The 16,894-nt window shown below is 41.7% G+C and overlaps 1 protein-coding gene across 1 annotated transcript in view; it reads left to right on the top strand.

The window, feature by feature from the left end:
* Positions 1-16,894, top strand: part of TOX4 (TOX high mobility group box family member 4) — a 19,688-nt gene continuing 2,794 nt past the window's right edge. The window contains exons 1-7 of the mRNA XM_009005720.5: positions 1-79; positions 291-359; positions 10,944-11,186; positions 12,109-12,369; positions 12,691-12,921; positions 14,890-14,970; positions 15,091-15,840. Of these exons, the coding sequence (XP_009003968.1) occupies positions 74-79; positions 291-359; positions 10,944-11,186; positions 12,109-12,369; positions 12,691-12,921; positions 14,890-14,970; positions 15,091-15,840 (1,641 nt within the window). The 5' untranslated portion in view covers positions 1-73. The remainder of the gene's footprint in view (positions 80-290; positions 360-10,943; positions 11,187-12,108; positions 12,370-12,690; positions 12,922-14,889; positions 14,971-15,090; positions 15,841-16,894) is intronic.

The raw sequence follows: 16,894 nt of genomic DNA on the forward strand, positions 1-16,894 counted from the left end.
GACGGCAGTTCCGTGTCCAGTGGGGGCAGTGGGAGCGATGAGGGTCTGAGTCGGTGGTAGCGGTTGTGTGAAGATGGAGGTAGGAACCTGATCGCTTAGAAGGCTAGCGAGAGAACGCGGTCGACCGGGTTGAAGCAGAGATGGGAAGCCGGGCGGAGAGACGACTGACGGGAGAGGAGAGAGAGCGGGGTTTGGGGAGTGTTGTCAGAATGTCGGGGTCGAAACCTATCACTCCTGGCTAACTCCCTGCTCCCCCTAACTTATCCCCGCGGCTTTCTTTTGGTTTCCAGTTTCCCGGAGGAAATGACAATTACCTGACGATCACAGGGCCTTCGCACCCCTTTCTGTCAGGGGCCGAGGTGAGCAAGAGCTGCCGACGCCGCGTGGGGAGAGGGCCTGAGGCAGCGGTGGGGTAGGGTGGAGGGGAGGAGAGCACGGACTCCAGAGACATGGGCTGGGAACCAAGGGCCGCATTTGGTGTTTAGAGAAAAGTGGCAGCTGCTTCTAGCGCCTGTGGGGACTATCTGGGGAAGTTCTTGGAAGTTGCTGTCATCAGAAAAGCAGGGTGTTGGAAAGAGATAACTTACTTTAAGAGGAAAGTTATTCTGGATTAGAAGACAGTGGAATTGTCTCCTTTCTTTGGGGAGGAAATAGCCACAACAATCTTGAGGGGTCCCAGTAGGAAGAAAATTTTTCAGCTGAAGACATTGGGGTAAGGGGAAGAGCTTACCTAGCAGAGGGTTAACCGTGGACAACATGTGTTCATTCTTGAAACGAACTCTGTTAAAGGGGTCTTTTAAATTTTATTTCATTTAAGTTTCCTACTTTATTCTTTTTTTTTTTTTTTTTTTTTGAGACGGGAGTCTCGCTCTGTTGCCAGGCTGGAGTGCAGTGCCGCGATCTCGGCTCACTGCAACTTCCGCCTCCCGGGTTCAAGCAATTCTCCTGCCTCAGCCTCCCTAGTAGCTGGGATTACAGGCATGTGCCACCGCACCGGCTAATTTTTGTATATTTAGTAGAGATGTGGTTTCACCATATTGGCAGACTGGTCTCAAACTCCTGACCCCAGGTAATTCCCCCGCCTCAGTCTCCTAAAAGTGATGGGATTACAGGCCTGTGCCACTGCGCCCGGCCTAAATTTCCACTTTGATAAAAATTTTATGGACACCTTTACGTACACAGGTCAGCTTGTTTTGCTAATGCCAGGAGGAAAGGAAATAGCTGCTAGAGAACATAAAACGAGTTGAGTACGACACGTGTTTCAGTTTGCCAGTGACTTAACTTTGGGCAGAATACTTCATCTTTGTATGTGACAGTTTCCCCAGGTGTCAAACAGCTGTAATAATAGTCTCTTAGGATGTTTTAAATAGAATTAAAGGTTATGATGAAGCCCTAAAGTATTAGTGAAAAAATTTTGGTGAAATACTATCATAGAGCCGGGCCTGGTGGCTCAACGCCTGTATAGCATTTTGGTAGGCCGAGGCAGGTGGGTCACATGAGGTCAGGAGTTCAAGACCAGCCTGGCCAACATGGTGAAACCCCGTCTCTGCTAAAATACAAAAATTAGCTGGGTATGATGGCGGGTGCCTATAATCCCAGCTACTTGGGAGGCTGAGATGGGAGAATTGTTTAAACCCAGGAGACGGTGGTTGCAATGAGCCAAGATTGCACCATTGTACTCCAGGCTGGGCAGCTGAGCGAGACTCCATCTCAAAAAAAAAAAAGAAAAAGGAAAGAAATATTGTCATAATATAGATATGTATCACTTGTTTAGGGGAGACAAAAGAGAAAGGTAGAACAGACAAAAATTTCTGTCTTTGAGAAAATGAAGCTTTGAACCATCTGCCATTTTTTGAGGATTTTTATATTTTCAAAACTGGTGTGGACCATTTGCATCAGTTTTTTTGTACCAAGAATTGTCATGGCTGTCTCATGGGCTTATCCTATAATCCTAATATTTTCATGGATGAAAACTGGGTTGATAAGGAGCAGTTTCTAGTTTAATTTTTTTTTTTTTTTTTTTTTTTTTAAGACAGAGTCTCCCTGTAGCCCAGGCTGGAGTACAGTGGCACAGTCTTGGCTCACTACAGCCTCTGCCTCCCAGGCTTAAGTGATTCTCCTGCCTCAACCTCCCAAAGTAGCTGGGACTGCAGGCGTTTGAGACCAGGCCCAGCTAATTATTATTATTATTATTATTGTTATTGTATTTTAGTAGAGATGGGGGTTTCGCCATGTTGCCAAGGCTGGTCTTGAACTACTGGCCTCAAGTGATCCACCTGCCTCAGCTTCCCAAAGTGCTGTTACAGACACTTATTTTAATTAAAGTATTAAAATAACAGCTAAAATCTGCTTGGTGCTTTGCACTCCCGGTTGCCAGTTTCTTGTGAGTGAGATCTCCGTTTTTAAATTTCATTATCTGAGTGTTGGAAATCTCACATTGGACTTATCTGCATGAAAATGCCAATTTCTCCTCAATCAGGTCTCCACAGTTTAAATTTTGTTATTTAGAGTGGTATCATAAATTTTACATTGGCCTCATTCATGCGAAAGTCCATTTTAAAATTATACAAGTAGCTTTCAAGTTTACCCACTGTTTTTAATTCTCTATCCCTTTTATGAAGAGGTAACCACATAAAAAGTGATTCCTTTTTGCTTTTCTTTTTTTTTTTCCTGAGACAGAGTCTTGCTCTATCACCCAGGCTGGAGTGCAGTGACACGATCTCAGCTCACTGCAACCTCCACTTCCCATGTTCAAGCAATTCTCCTGCCTCAGCCTCCTAAATAGCTAGGATTACAGGCCTGTGCCACCAGGACTGGCTAATTTTTTTGTATTCTTAGTAGAGGCGGGGGTTTCACCATGTTGGCCAGGCTGGTCTTGAACTCCTGACCTCATAATCCACCTGCCTTAGCCTCCCAAAGTGCTGGGATTATAGGTGTCAGCCACCACACCTGGCCTTCTTATTTTTAATAGAGACAGGATCTCACCATGCTGCCAGGCTGGTCTCAAATTCCTAGGCTCAAGCGATCCAACCTCCTCAGCCTCCCAAAATGCTAGAATTATAGTTGTGAGCTACCATGCCTGGCCAGAAGTGGTTCCCTTTTACATCAAGAAACTTATTGAGGCCGGGCGCAGTGGCTCATGCCTATAATCCCAGCACTTTGGGAGGCCAAGGCGGGTGGATCACAAGGTCAAGAGATTGAGACCATCCTGGTCAACAAACCCTGTCTCTACTAAAAGTACAAAAATTAGCTGGACATGGTGGTGCATGCCTGTAGTCCCAGCTACTTGGGAAGCTGAGGCAGGAGAATTGCTTGAACCCAGAAGGCGGAGGTTGTGGTGAGCCGAGATCATGCCATTGCACTCCAGTCTGGGTAACAACAGCGAAACTCCGTCTCAAAAAAAAGAAAAAAGGAACTTATTGAATCATGGTGTGTAGTGAAGAAAAGCAAATTTAAAGTGTTAATAGGTAATATTATAATAAAAAAAGAAAGAGACCTTCCAGGTTTGAATCTGTCCTTTGTTTTTGTTTTTGTGACTTAAGAAATCTTTTTTTTTTTTTTTTGAGACAGAGTTTTGCTCTTGTTACCCAGGCTGGAGTGCAATGGCATGATCTCGGCTCACCGCAACCTCCCACTCCTGGGTTCAGGCAATTCTCCTGCCTCAGCCTCTCGAGTAGCTGGGACTACAGGCATGCGCCACCATACCCAGCTAATTTTTTTGTATTTTTAGTAGAGAAGGGGTTTCATTGTGTTGACCAGGATGGTCTCGATCTCTTGACCTTGTGATCCACCCGCCTTGGCCTCCCAAAGTGCTGGGATTATAGGCGTGAGCCACCATGTCTGGCTAAGAAATCTCATTTTATTTTATTTGCCAAGAAGCTGATAGCTAAGTTTTAGGCTCAATTTCAGTAGCTTCCTTTTGCCTAAGGCTCCTGTCATTGTTAACAGTTCTCCACGTTCTTTTTTTTTTTGAGACAGTCTCTTACTCTGTCACCAGGCGCCAGGCTGGAGTGCAGTGGCACAATCTCGGCTCACTGCAACCTCTGCCTCCTGGGTTCAAGCAATTCTCCTGCCTCAGCCTCCTGAGTAGCTGGGACTACACGTGCGTGCCACCATGCCCAGCTATTTTTTGTATTTTTAGTAGAGATGGGGTTTTACCATGTTGGCTAGGATGGTCTTGATCACTTGACCTCGTGATCTGCCCTCCTCGACTCCCAAAGTGCTGGGATTTACAGGCTTGAGCCACCGAGCCAGGCCCTCCACGTTCTTATTACAGCTTCTATGCCTTCTCTTTCCCTTGGTAGTGGTGGTAATGGTTGTTTTATAACTTTTATTTTATCTTAGAAGTAGGTAAAGGTAATATTTTTAAAAAATTTTTTTACAAGAGGGGAAATTTTTAGACTTTGTTGAACCTGCCCCCAAGAAAGTAGTTACCCATAAAAACTACTAACCATTAAAAAATTGAATAGTTGGGCTTCACTGAAATTAGGAACTTATTTTCATCAAAAAACATGATTAACAAATAGGCATTCCACAGACTGGGAGAAGATAGTTACAATACATATATCTATCTCATATTCAGAATATATCAAGTACTTCTTCGAAGTAAAATAATTCAATTTAAAAGGAGGTAAAATATTTGAACAGTTACTTCACAAAAAAAATTTCCAAATTGCCAGTAAATATATGAAAAAGTGTCATTATCACTCATCAGGGAAATAAATGCCAGTTAAAATTATTATAAGATACCATTGCACAATCACCAGAATGGTTAAAATTAAAAAGACTGACCATTTCAAGAGCTGGCAAAGTGGCAAAGATGTGGATAACTTTTTTTTTTTTTTTTGAGATGCAGTCTCGCTTTGTTGCCCAGGTGGGAGTGCAGTGGCCTGATCTTGACTGACTGCAACCTCCACCTCCCAGGTTCAAGCAGCTCTTGTGCCTCAGCCTCCTGAGTAGCTGAGATTACAGGCATGCGCCACCACATCCAGCTAATTTTTATATTTTTGGTAGAGATGGGTTTTCACCATGTTCGCCAGGCTGGTCTTGAACTCCTGACCTCGAGTGATCCATCTGTCTCTGCCTCCCAAAGTGCTGGGATTTTTAGCTGTGAGCCATTGCTCCCAGTGGATGTGGATAACTTAATTATTGCTAGTGAGTGTAAATTAATTCAGCCACTGGAAAACTAGCAGTACTGGCAGGTTCTTTAGTAGTACCTACTGAAGGTAAACACATGCCTAACCTGTGACCAGGTAAATTCCACTCCATGATATGTATACAACAGAAATGATTGCATATGTTCACCAAAAATGTTCACAGCAACTTTATTCTTAATAGCAAAACCGTGAAAATATCCCAAATGTCTATCAACAGAAAGAAAGGTGTATTTGTGAAAAGGAATACTACACAGCAATAAAAAAGGAAATGATAAATGGAATTGGATGATCTAAAAAATATTCAGTAAAAGAAGACAGACATAAAAGAGTAGACACTATATTAGTTCTCTCTTTTTTTTTTTTGAGACGGAGTCTCACTCTGTCCCCAGGCAGGAATCGCAGGTGCGCAATCTCACTGCAGACTCCGCCTCCCAGGTTCAAGTGATTATCCTGCTCAGCTTCCTGAGTAGCTGGGATTACAGGCACATACCAGCATGCCCAGCTAATTTTTGTATTTTTAGTAGAGATGGGGTTTCACCTTGTTGGTCAGACTGGTCTCGAACATCTTACCTCATGATCCACCTGCCTCCGCCTCCCAAAGTGCTGAGATTACTAGCCACCGTGCCCGGCATTAATTCATATTTTTTTAATTTTTTTTATTATTAATTCCTATTTTTAAACGAGGGTCAGTAATAGGCAAAACTGAACTGAACTGAACTGTCAAAATAGTGATACCTGTTGTGAAGGGAAGGAATTATTCACTGGAAAGGGGCACAAGGAAGTATTCTGCATCTTTGATCTGGATAGTGATTACTTGGATGTTTGCATACGTAAAAAATCCATTGACCTATATACTTAAAATTTTTGTACCTTACATAAGTTGTATATCAATAAAATAAGAAATAGTAATAATTTCAAAAGAGTAGCTGTCTAGAGATAGTATTGCCTGAGACAGGAAAGTTCTATATCATCTGAAGGCAATTTAATCTTTCTGTTTCTCTTTTTCAGGCTGGCTCTTATATAGTGGTGTTATGCTTAGAGCACACTGGGGAAATAATTAGGCATAAAGGTACCTATCTTTCATTAGGAAAAGTAGTACCTATAACATATAACTAGTTCATTATTTCATGGTAAATAGGTAAAATTTTCAGTACATCAGTTTTTAAGAATAGTTATTTCATTGACCCATAGTACCAGTGTTTTCATATTGGCCAGCGTGTTGTTGAATAAATAGGTGTTGGATTAAAATAAATTTATCTAAAATAAATAATCTATACAATAAGCTAAAGAAATAATAGATTGTGTGTTTTGGTATCAGAGAATGAAAAAAGGGAGGGAAATGGTATTTTTGATTTTTTGGGTCTCTAGATATCTAAGCATCTTTGCTTATAAACTGTAATTCCCAAACCAGCCCCTCCCTCAAAATGGCCTAGGAATTGGACAGAGAAAAGAAAGGAAAGCTAAGTTAGAAGGTAACTGCATATCATGTTCCTGTTTTCCTTCTGTGTCCAAACCACTTCTTTCTAATACTTGCTACCGCTTTAGCTTTGTTTTATATTTAACAGTCTAGAGTGTGAATAGTGTGATCTGGTTATGTAGTAGATTCAGTAAAATGAAATAACTTTAGATATTCATTATTGGATTTTACCCATAATTTTATAGATCATTTGTAGCAAAAGTTTTTAGTGAATCTCTGCTTTTACGACAGCATATGGTTTACCCTTATTTTTTTTTAATCCTCTGTATTCTTGATAATTGCAGTTATCTAACTAGTCATTAAAGGAAGAAATAAAACAGAACCTAGAAAACCACCATGAAAGCCATAGGTACTAAATAACAAAGCTTTTCCACATCCCAAGGGGTTGTGTATAGAAAGAATACCTTGTTGATCATACATAATGAAATCTCTCCATGTCTAATTTTTTTTATCATTGTTCTGTTCGTTTTATGTAGCCATGTCTAATGTTTTAGTGTACAAGGAGAGTATTCAGATAGTTTATGAGGGGTAGTCACTTGTAGAACACTGGTCCCTTGTTTTGGATATGAATTTTTATCATTTTGGGGTCCTCATTAACAAGTACTATCATTTTTTAATATCCTGACAAAGTTGCTGTTTTGTAAGCAGAAAAGGATAGGCATCTTTACTTTGCCTAAGCAATCTGTATCTTAAAAAACTTGGACACTACTATTTTACTGTTAATCTAGTACAGTAAATGTTTCCTTTGATCCTTCTTTCTGTTCCTATAACTTTTTTCTTTGTACGAAAATTTGGCAAAAATCTTCGTACCCTCTACCTAAAAAAATGCTCATGTAAACCTAAACTGAAGTATCGTGAAGAATCATGGACTGGAAGTTAAAACTTCCACACAATAATAAAAAAAATATTGTTGTTTTTGTGTCCTGGTATTTTTGGTGCTGGTGTTGGTATTGGGGTATGTGTGTGAGAGAGAGAGAAATAGTCTTACTCTTGTTATCCAGACTGGAGTGCAGTGGCATGATCTTGGCTGATTGCAACCTCCAACTCCCAGAGTTCAAGCAATTCTCATGCCTCAGCCACTTGAGTAGCTGGGATTACAGGCACATGCTACCACACCCAGCTAATTTTTATATTATTAGTAGAGATGGGGTTTTTCATATTGACCAGGCTGGTCCCAAAGTCGTGACTTCAAGTGATCTGCCCTCCTCGGCTTCCCAAAGTGCTGGGATTACAGGTATGAGTCATTGTGCCTGGCTGAGAACTGCCTGTTCTTATGCTCCATGTGCTGCTTATATCTCAGACAATGACCAAATTTTTACCATACCAAGCAAAATAGTAAGGAGAAGGAAAATACAGAAATGAAACTGTATACGTATCTTTTTGTCTCTTAGGAAACTTTTACAAATGTGATTCAGAGAGATTGGGCATTTCACAGGCATACTTTCTTCTCCCTGGTTTCTGCTAGCTGGAAATTTTCTCTCTAGCAATGTCTTTTATTTTATTTTTATTTTTTGGAGACAGTCTCGCTCTGTTGCCCAGGCTGGAGTGCAGTGGCACGATCTCGGCTTGCTGCAACTGCAACCTCTACCCCCCAGGTTCAAGTGATTCTCCTGCCTCAGCCTCCCAAGATAGCTGGCATTACAGGCACTCGCCACCATGCCTGGCTAATTTTTATATTTTTAGTATAAATGGGTAGGCTAGGCTGGTCTCAAACTCTTGACCTCAGGTGATCTATCCGCCTCAGCCTCCCAAAGGGCTGAGAATTACAGGCATGAGCCACTGCATCCAGCCTTCTTTTTTCTTTTTTTTTTTTTTTAGGCATGGTTTTAATCTGTCACCCAGGCTGGAGTGCAGTGGCACAATCTTGGCTCATTGCAACCTGCAACTCCTGAGTTAAAGTGATCCTTGTGCTTCAGCCTCTTGAGTAGCTGGGATTATAGGTGTGTTCCACCATGCCCAACTAACTTTGTTCTTTTAGTAGAGATGGGTTTCACTGTGTTGGCCAGGCTGGTCTCAAGCTCCTGGCCTCATGTGATCCGCCCAGCTGGGCATTCCAGAGTGCTGGGATTATAGGCATGAGCCACTGCTCCTAGCCTAATGTCTTCATCAAACCAGAATTGGAGGCCGAGCTCTGTGGCTCATGCCTGTAATCTCAGCAGTTTGGGAGGCCAAGGCAGGGTGATGGCTTGAGGCCAGGAGTTCAAGACCAGTCTGGGCAATATGGCCAGACCCAATCTCTACAAAAAAATTGAGAAATTAGCCTAATGTGGTGGCATGCACCTATAATACCAGCCACTTGGGATGCTGAGGTGGGAGAATCACTTGAACCCAGGAGGCAGAGGGTGCGGTAAGATTGTGCCACTGCACTTTATCATGGATGACAAAGGAGAATCTATCTCAAACAAACAAAAAACAGAAATGGTCATAATGTGAGAAGAACCTTTCAGGATCTAGAGGAACCTTGAGGTCTGTAAGCCTAGCACTTTGGAGGCCAAGGCCATAGGATCACTTGAGCCCAGGAGTTCAAGACCAGCCTGGGTAACACAGAGAGAGCTCATCTCTACAAAAAGTTTTTAAAATTATCTGAGTGTGGTAGAGCACATGCCTGTAGTCCCAGCTACTTGGGAGGCTGGGACTGGGGGCTTGCTTGAGCCAGGAGCTGGGTGACAGAGCAAGACCCCCATCTCAAAAAAAAGAAACTTTAGGAACTCTATTTAAAGAATGCATTGTTCAGTTATGAAAAGAATGCATTTTCAGTTAGGAAAAAAAATGTGGGTACCTATTGAAAGTTATCTGAATCAGTTTATATTTACTATGCTAGTGTTAGATTGATAGAATTTAAAGTTTCTAAAATTCAAATTATCTGTGATAATTGGTTGGGGCAGGTGGAGTAATTGTTATTAGGATATTATCATTCATAACAATGGTTAATCATGGTTATTAAGCCATTATATGTATTAAGCAGTATGCTAAGCTTTTATGCACTAAATCTCACTTATCCTCATAATAACCATATAAGGGGATTACCATTATAATTCCCATTTTACAGATGAAGAAAACTTGTTCCAGGTCCTGTACCCAGGTCTCTCTGACAGCAGTTTCTTGCTACTATTTATAATTATTTATTGCTATAAATGCCTCCATTTAGATTTTAGTGTCAAAACAGAACCATAGCAGTTAACATATCTTAGATCAGACATTGGTCTGTTACCTCCATGAATGGTGGGTGGCCTCATTCAGAAGAGGAAAAATGTATTATTGACCTAGTTGGACTCAGAGGAAGGGATTGAGTCTTTAGCCAGCTGGAGTAATCCTTTTCTTCCTCTCTTAGAGAGAAGCTGGGTCAGAGAAAGACTAGCATTGTTGGCATTGTTGAGGTCTTCTGAAAATCCTATACAAATGGGAATCTATTTGTTGTTAACATTATAATTTCTGTTGTTAACATTATAATTTCTAAAGTGGAGAAGAGGTAGGAAACTCTAAGTGCAAATACGTTAGAGGGGGATAAAGTTCCCATGACAGTACATTTTAGCATCCATTTGAAAGGAACCTAAAACAACAAAGTATAATTGGCTGGCTAACGATGAATTTCTGTGGCCTAACAGTTTAGGTGTAATAATTGTGAAACTAACTGTTCTCTATGAGAATCTTTAGAGAGATGTCAAGGATCATAGATAAACAAGTTATAAAGGCTATATCTAAGTAATGGTACTGAAAGAATTATTCATTAGAACAATAGGCATAATTTAGGGCAACAGAGATGGTAATGGTAGAAAAGAGATACAAGAATTGAAAATTGCCAGGCGCAATGGCTCATGCCTATAATCCCAGCACTTTGGGAGGCCAAGGCAGGTGGATCACTTGAGGTCAGGAGTTCAAGACCAGCCTGGTCAACATGGTGAAACCCCATCTCTACTCAAAATACAAAAATTAGCCTGGCGTGGTGGCACGTGCCTATAATCCCAGCTACTCAGGAGGCTGAGGCAGGAGAATCACTTGAACCTGGGAGGTGGAGGTTGCAATGAGTTGAGATCATGCCACTGGGTGATAGAGCGAGATTCCGTCTCAAAAAAAAAAAAAACAGAATTGAAAATTGTGGCTGTTAGCTGCCTTGAATGTATCATATGACCAAGAGTATTAGAAAGAAGAGAGATTTGTAAAATTAAATAGGTTCTAAGAAATCGATTACAAAATAGGATCCTAAGCAGAAAAAATGTACCCTGAGAATCTCAAATACCCTAATACGTTCACTTGCTGTATGCCATTTCTCCTCTTTTCACGAATTCTCTTCCCCCTTTTTTCTTCTACAGACATTCCATACACCAAGCTTGGGTGATGAAGAATTTGAAATCCCACCTATCTCCTTGGACTCTGATCCCTCATTGGCTGTCTCAGATGTGGTTGGCCACTTTGATGACCTGGCAGACCCTTCCTCTTCACAGGATGGCAGTTTTTCAGCCCAGTATGGGGTCCAGACATTGGACATGCCTGTGGGCATGACCCATGGCTTGATGGAGCAGGGCGGGGGGCTCCTGAGTGGGGGCTTGACCATGGTAAGGGGCAAGACATTGTCAGGCTTACCCCAGCTAATGGGCATGGCATTAGAGGAGACAAAAGTTACTCTTTATTCCGTACTCCACTTGGGTATTACTTGTTTCTCATTCTTGTGGCTAAAGGCTCACCAACTAAGATTTAATTTCACTTGAGTAAATGAAATTTACCATGTAGGTAGATTTTACTTGAAAAATAATTTAAAATTGTACAATGTCTGGTTTGAAAATTATTGTGGTTTTTGAAAAAAATGTTTTCTGCTTTTATTATGGCCTTTAAATCCTAGGATTCAAATTTGAGTGTGATAGCTGACACATGGAGGGATTTATTCAGAAATGGTCTGAACCATGTTGAGAAGCTAGCAGAAAGAATAGTGCTTTTTTTTTTTAAAGGTCTGAGCCAAATAGAGTATTAATTGTGGATTAGTATGTGATATAAATCAGTATGCTGGGCTTCCAGCACATCTCAGCAGTAGAACATCTTCATACTCTGTATTTGATGCCAAATTTCTGTAATAATGGGCTTATTTATGCTGATTGCCTGTATATTGCAATTTTAAAAGCTTTTGGGAGGGTACAGACAGGAAGGTTTTCTTTACTCAGTGTGTTGTCACTACCTATAGATTACTGAATAAGTTGATTGCTCTTTAACTTATCCAACGGTATGACTTCTGATTATTTTTATTTCTTCTTTTGAGTGCAGAGAAATAAATTCATTAATTTCTGTACTTTTTAAAAAAGCTTAGTTTTTAAAAATATTTTTGTTTTTGCTTAATTTGTTTTATATGAAGACAAGTTATTTGATGTTTTGTAGTTTAAATGATACAGTCTAGGTAGGCAGGAAATTTATAAGATGTCCTATATTCAGGGGGGAAAGTGGTTTTTTTTATATTTAATGTTTAATTAGTCCTTCTGCTTCTCTCAGGATTTGGACCATTCTATAGGAACTCAGTATAGTGCCAACCCACCTGTTACAATTGATGTACCAATGACAGACATGACATCTGGCTTGATGGGGCATAGCCAGTTGACCACCATTGATCAGTCAGAACTGAGTTCCCAACTGGGTTTGAGCTTAGGGGGTGGCACCATCCTGCCACCTGCCCAGTCACCTGAAGATCGTCTTTCAACCACCCCTTCACCTACTAGTTCACTTCAGGAGGATGGTGTTGAGGATTTCCGGAGGGTGAGGCATTCCCTGTCAAAATCAACTCTGCCGTGATAGTCTAGGATAAAACTCTTGACATACAGAGCCTAATGAGTATTCTTTACCCCTGCCCTGGCATCTCCTCTGCTCTTTTCTGGGTATGGGGTTCCACCTCCCAATTCCCAGTTTATAATTCTCCTCTCAATTCCTATTCTTATTGGTTCACCATACTTGACTAATGTCTTTTAATGCTATTACCACAATTTTTAGCATTTCTGAAAATGCTGTACGTTAGCTAGTTTCCAGACATAATACTTCTCATTGTCCATTATGTAATTCTCTCTCTTTTCTCCCCTACAGCAACTTCCCACCCAGAAGACAGTGGTGGTGGAGACAGGGAAAAAGCAGAAGGCCCCAAAGAAGAGAAAAAAGAAAGATCCTAATGAACCTCAGAAACCAGTTTCAGCGTATGCTTTATTCTTTCGTGATACACAGGCTGCCATCAAGGGACAGAATCCTAATGCCACTTTTGGCGAGGTTTCAAAAATTGTAGCCTCCATGTGGGATAGTCTTGGAGAGGAACAAAAACAGGTGAGCAAATATTGAGAAACTAGTAGTGAATGTTCCAGAATTTTTTGTTGTTTTTTGTTATTTTTGAGATGTAGTCTCGATCTGTCACCCAGAGTGGAGTGCAGTAGCATGATCTTGGATCACTGCAACCTCCACCTCCCAGGTTCAGGCGATTCTCCCTCAGCCTCCCGAGTAGCTGGGATTACAGGTACGTGCCATCACGCCCAGCTAATTTTTGTATTTTCAGTATCGACGAGGTTTCACCATGTTGGCCAGGCTTGTTCTCAAACTCCTGACCGCGTGATCTGCCCATCTTGGCCTCCCAAACTGAGCCACCGTGCCCAGCCTGTTCCAGAAGTTTTTAAAGAGATAAAAACTGAGGTTTTCCTTTTTCTTACATGTTCTTACCTAGTACCAGCTGTTTGTTAATGACACATATCATCCTTTGTCTTAGAAGTTGCAGCTATATACTGACTCCAGAAAACCTATTTAAAAATTATTAATAGACTATGTGTGGTTGCTCATGCCTTTAATCCTAGCATTTTGAGAGGCCAGGGCAGGAGGATTGCTTGAGCCTATGAGTTCGAGACCAACCTGGGCAACATAGGGAGACCCCTGTCTCTACAAAAACTTATCTGTGCATGGTGGCAGGTGCCTATGGTCCCAGCTATGGAGGCTGAGATGGGAGGATTGCTTGAGTCCGGGATATAAAGGCTGCACTGAGCCATGATTGTGCCACTGCACTCCAGCCTGGGTGACAGAGCAAGACCCAACCCTGTCTCAAATAAATAATTAATAATTATTACAAAAGCACTGAATCTTTACAATAATTCTGTACAATAGCTACCATTTCTTGCTTTTAAGGTGGAAGCTGGAGCCCAATGCCGAGTAAAGGTCATATAACTTTGAATTGGTAAAGCTGAGACACAATCCAGGTTCTTTAAATTCCATGTGCTTTCAAGTAATAATGTGTCCTAGAATTCCTCATGTAGCATCCTTCTACTGTTCCATTTTTAGATATTTAGCATCCTTACACTGTTCAACTTTAGATATTTAACTTTTCTAAGTCTCTTTTTTTTCCCCATTTACAAAATTAGGCTATTACTTGATAGGCTTGATGCTGTGGCTAACTCTCAAATCCACTACCAAGTTTGGATTTAGAATTATTTATTTACATATTTTTAATTTTATTTTTTGAGATGGAGTTTTACTCTGGTTGCCCAGGCTGGAGTGTAATGATGCAATCTTGGTTCACTGCAACCTCTGCCTCCCAGGTTCAAGTGATTGTCCTTTCTCAGCCTCCCAAGTAGCTGGGATTGGCATGTGCCACAACACCCGACTAATTTTGTATTTTTAGTAGAGATGGGTTTTACCATGGTGATCAGGCTGGTGTTGAACTCCTGACCTTGGGTGTTCCACCCACCTTGGCCTCCCAAGGTGCTGGGAATACAGACATGAGCCACTACACTGGCCTATTTTTTTTTCTTTCATTTTCTTTTTTTGGATTTAGAGTGTAAGAACTTTTTAGAGCTAGCCCAGATTCAAAGGAAGGGGAAATAGGCTTCAGCTGTTGATGGGAGAAGGGGCATACAAGATGGGAGGAAGTCTTGTGGCCATCTTTGCAAACAATTTACCACATTCCTTATGGGAAAATAAACTGGTTAGACAGAGTCCCAGGCTAAGCCAAACTACTGATCATATACAGTTTTGGGGTTAGGCTGTATTTTTGTTACAGAAGTGACCATGGGTTGATGTTTGCTTTAAAATGTAGCTCTTCTTGCAAGACTCCTGTTGATTGGTTGGCTTTCAGAGGTATGCTCAATGGAGTGAGTCTGCTGTGGAGGTTGTTAGCTTTCAGAATTATATTCACTGAAAGGGGCTCAGTGATTAGACTAAGATGAATTGTCATTCATTGATAAATAATACAGAACTATCAATCTTTCCTAGGAGTATGGGGAGTCTTTTTTTTTTAAAGTCTGTTTCTTGCAGGTGTATAAGCGGAAAACTGAGGCTGCCAAGAAAGAGTATCTGAAGGCTCTAGCTGCTTACAAAGACAACCAGGAGTGTCAGGTAAGAGGGATACGGTAGGTGAATATTTAAACCAGTAAGACATTTTTGGGAACTGTTTGTTAGCAGTAAATACCACATACCACCAGGTGTTTGTTTTGTTTTGTTTTTGTCTTCTTTTAGGCCACTGTGGAAACAGTGGAATTGGATCCAGCACCACCATCACAAACTCCTTCTCCACCTCCTATGGCTACTGTTGACCCAGCATCTCCAGCACCAGCTACAATAGAGCCCCCTGCCCTGTCCCCATCCATTGTTGTTAACTCCACCCTTTCATCCTATGTGGCAAACCAGGCATCTTCTGGAGCTGGGGGTCAGCCCAATATCACCAAGTTGATTATTACCAAACAGATGTTGCCCTCTTCCATTACTATGTCTCAAGGAGGGATGGTTACTGTTATCCCAGCCACAGTGGTGACCTCCCGGGGGCTCCAACTAGGCCAAACCAGTACAGCTACTATCCAGCCCAGTCAACAAGCCCAGATTGTCACTCGATCAGTGTTGCAGGCAGCAGCAGCAGCTGCTGCTGCTGCTTCTATGCAACTGCCTCCACCCCGACTACAGCCCCCTCCATTACAACAGATGCCACAGCCCCCGACTCAGCAGCAAGTTACCATTCTACAGCAGCCTCCTCCACTCCAGGCCATGCAACAGCCTCCACCTCAGAAAGTTCGAATCAATTTACAGCAACAGCCACCTCCTCTGCAGATCAAGAGTGTACCTCTACCCACTTTGAAAATGCAGACTACCTTAGTCCCACCAACTGTGGAAAGTAGTCCTGAGCGGCCTATGAACAACAGCCCTGAGGCCCATACAGTGGAGGCAACTTCTCCTGAGACTATCTGTGAGATGATCACAGATGTAGTTCCTGAGGTGAGCCTCTATTTTTAAGTCTGTCTTCTAGTCTAGTAAAAATGTGTAAGAACATTTTTGGTTGACCCAATCAAAATGGGGGTTGCTTCAGCAAAAACTTGGTGTGAGGAAGGAAGGGAGGAAGGGAAGGAGGAGAAGAAAGAGAAAGAAAAGAAAAATAGATAAATGGGGGTTGCTACTAGCATTTAATGCCCAGCAACCAGCAGCACAAAACATCCTGCAGATGGGAGTTCCTTACAACAGTGACTTGTCTCTACCACGGTACCCATAGTGTTTTCAGTGAGACACATTAAGACAGTCTTCTGTCCCAGACCACTCCTTAACTAAGCAGAGGAAACTAGTTCAACTAGACAGGATATAGCCTAAACAAGTTACTTTTCAGAGTTGTTTACCCAAGGATCCTAAACTTTAAAAATACGAAGCTTTTCATTTCTCCTAGATCTTAAGTTCCTTCTTAGCTTGATGTTTTAAATGTGTGGGGCAGGGGATATAGCAAAAAAATTTTAACTGGTTCATACCATTGGTTTTTAAGAGAAACATAAATATGGCCAGGCATGGTGGCTCACATCTGTAATCCCAGCACTTTGGGAGGCAGAGGTGGGCAAACCATGAGGTCAAGAGATCGAGACCACCCTGGCCAACATGGTGAAACCCCAACTCTACTAAAAATGTGAAAATTAGCTGGGTGTGGTGGCATGCACCTGTAGTCCCAGCTACTTGGGAGGCTGAGGCAGGAGAATCACTTGAACCTGGGGAGGTAGAGGTTGCAGTGAGCCAAGATAATACTGCACTCCAGCCTGGTGACAGAGTAAAAAACACACACACAAAAAAAACCTTTCAGCAGGAAACTTTATGAATCTCCCTCTTTTTCCTGTTTCTAACAGCACCACATTTTGACTTCTCATAGCCTTCATCTAACTTACTTGAGGTGACTTAGCCTCTACTCACACTCTAATTTTGATTTGATACTGTCAGGAATATTAATGTGTGGCATAAAGCCATTGACAGGTTAGATTAAAATTAAAAGACCACTACCTTTCCACTCCCGCTACTT

This window comes from Callithrix jacchus, chromosome 8, assembly GCF_049354715.1.
Source record: "Callithrix jacchus isolate 240 chromosome 8, calJac240_pri, whole genome shotgun sequence".
In the NCBI taxonomy this organism is placed as follows: Eukaryota; Metazoa; Chordata; class Mammalia; order Primates; family Cebidae; genus Callithrix; species Callithrix jacchus.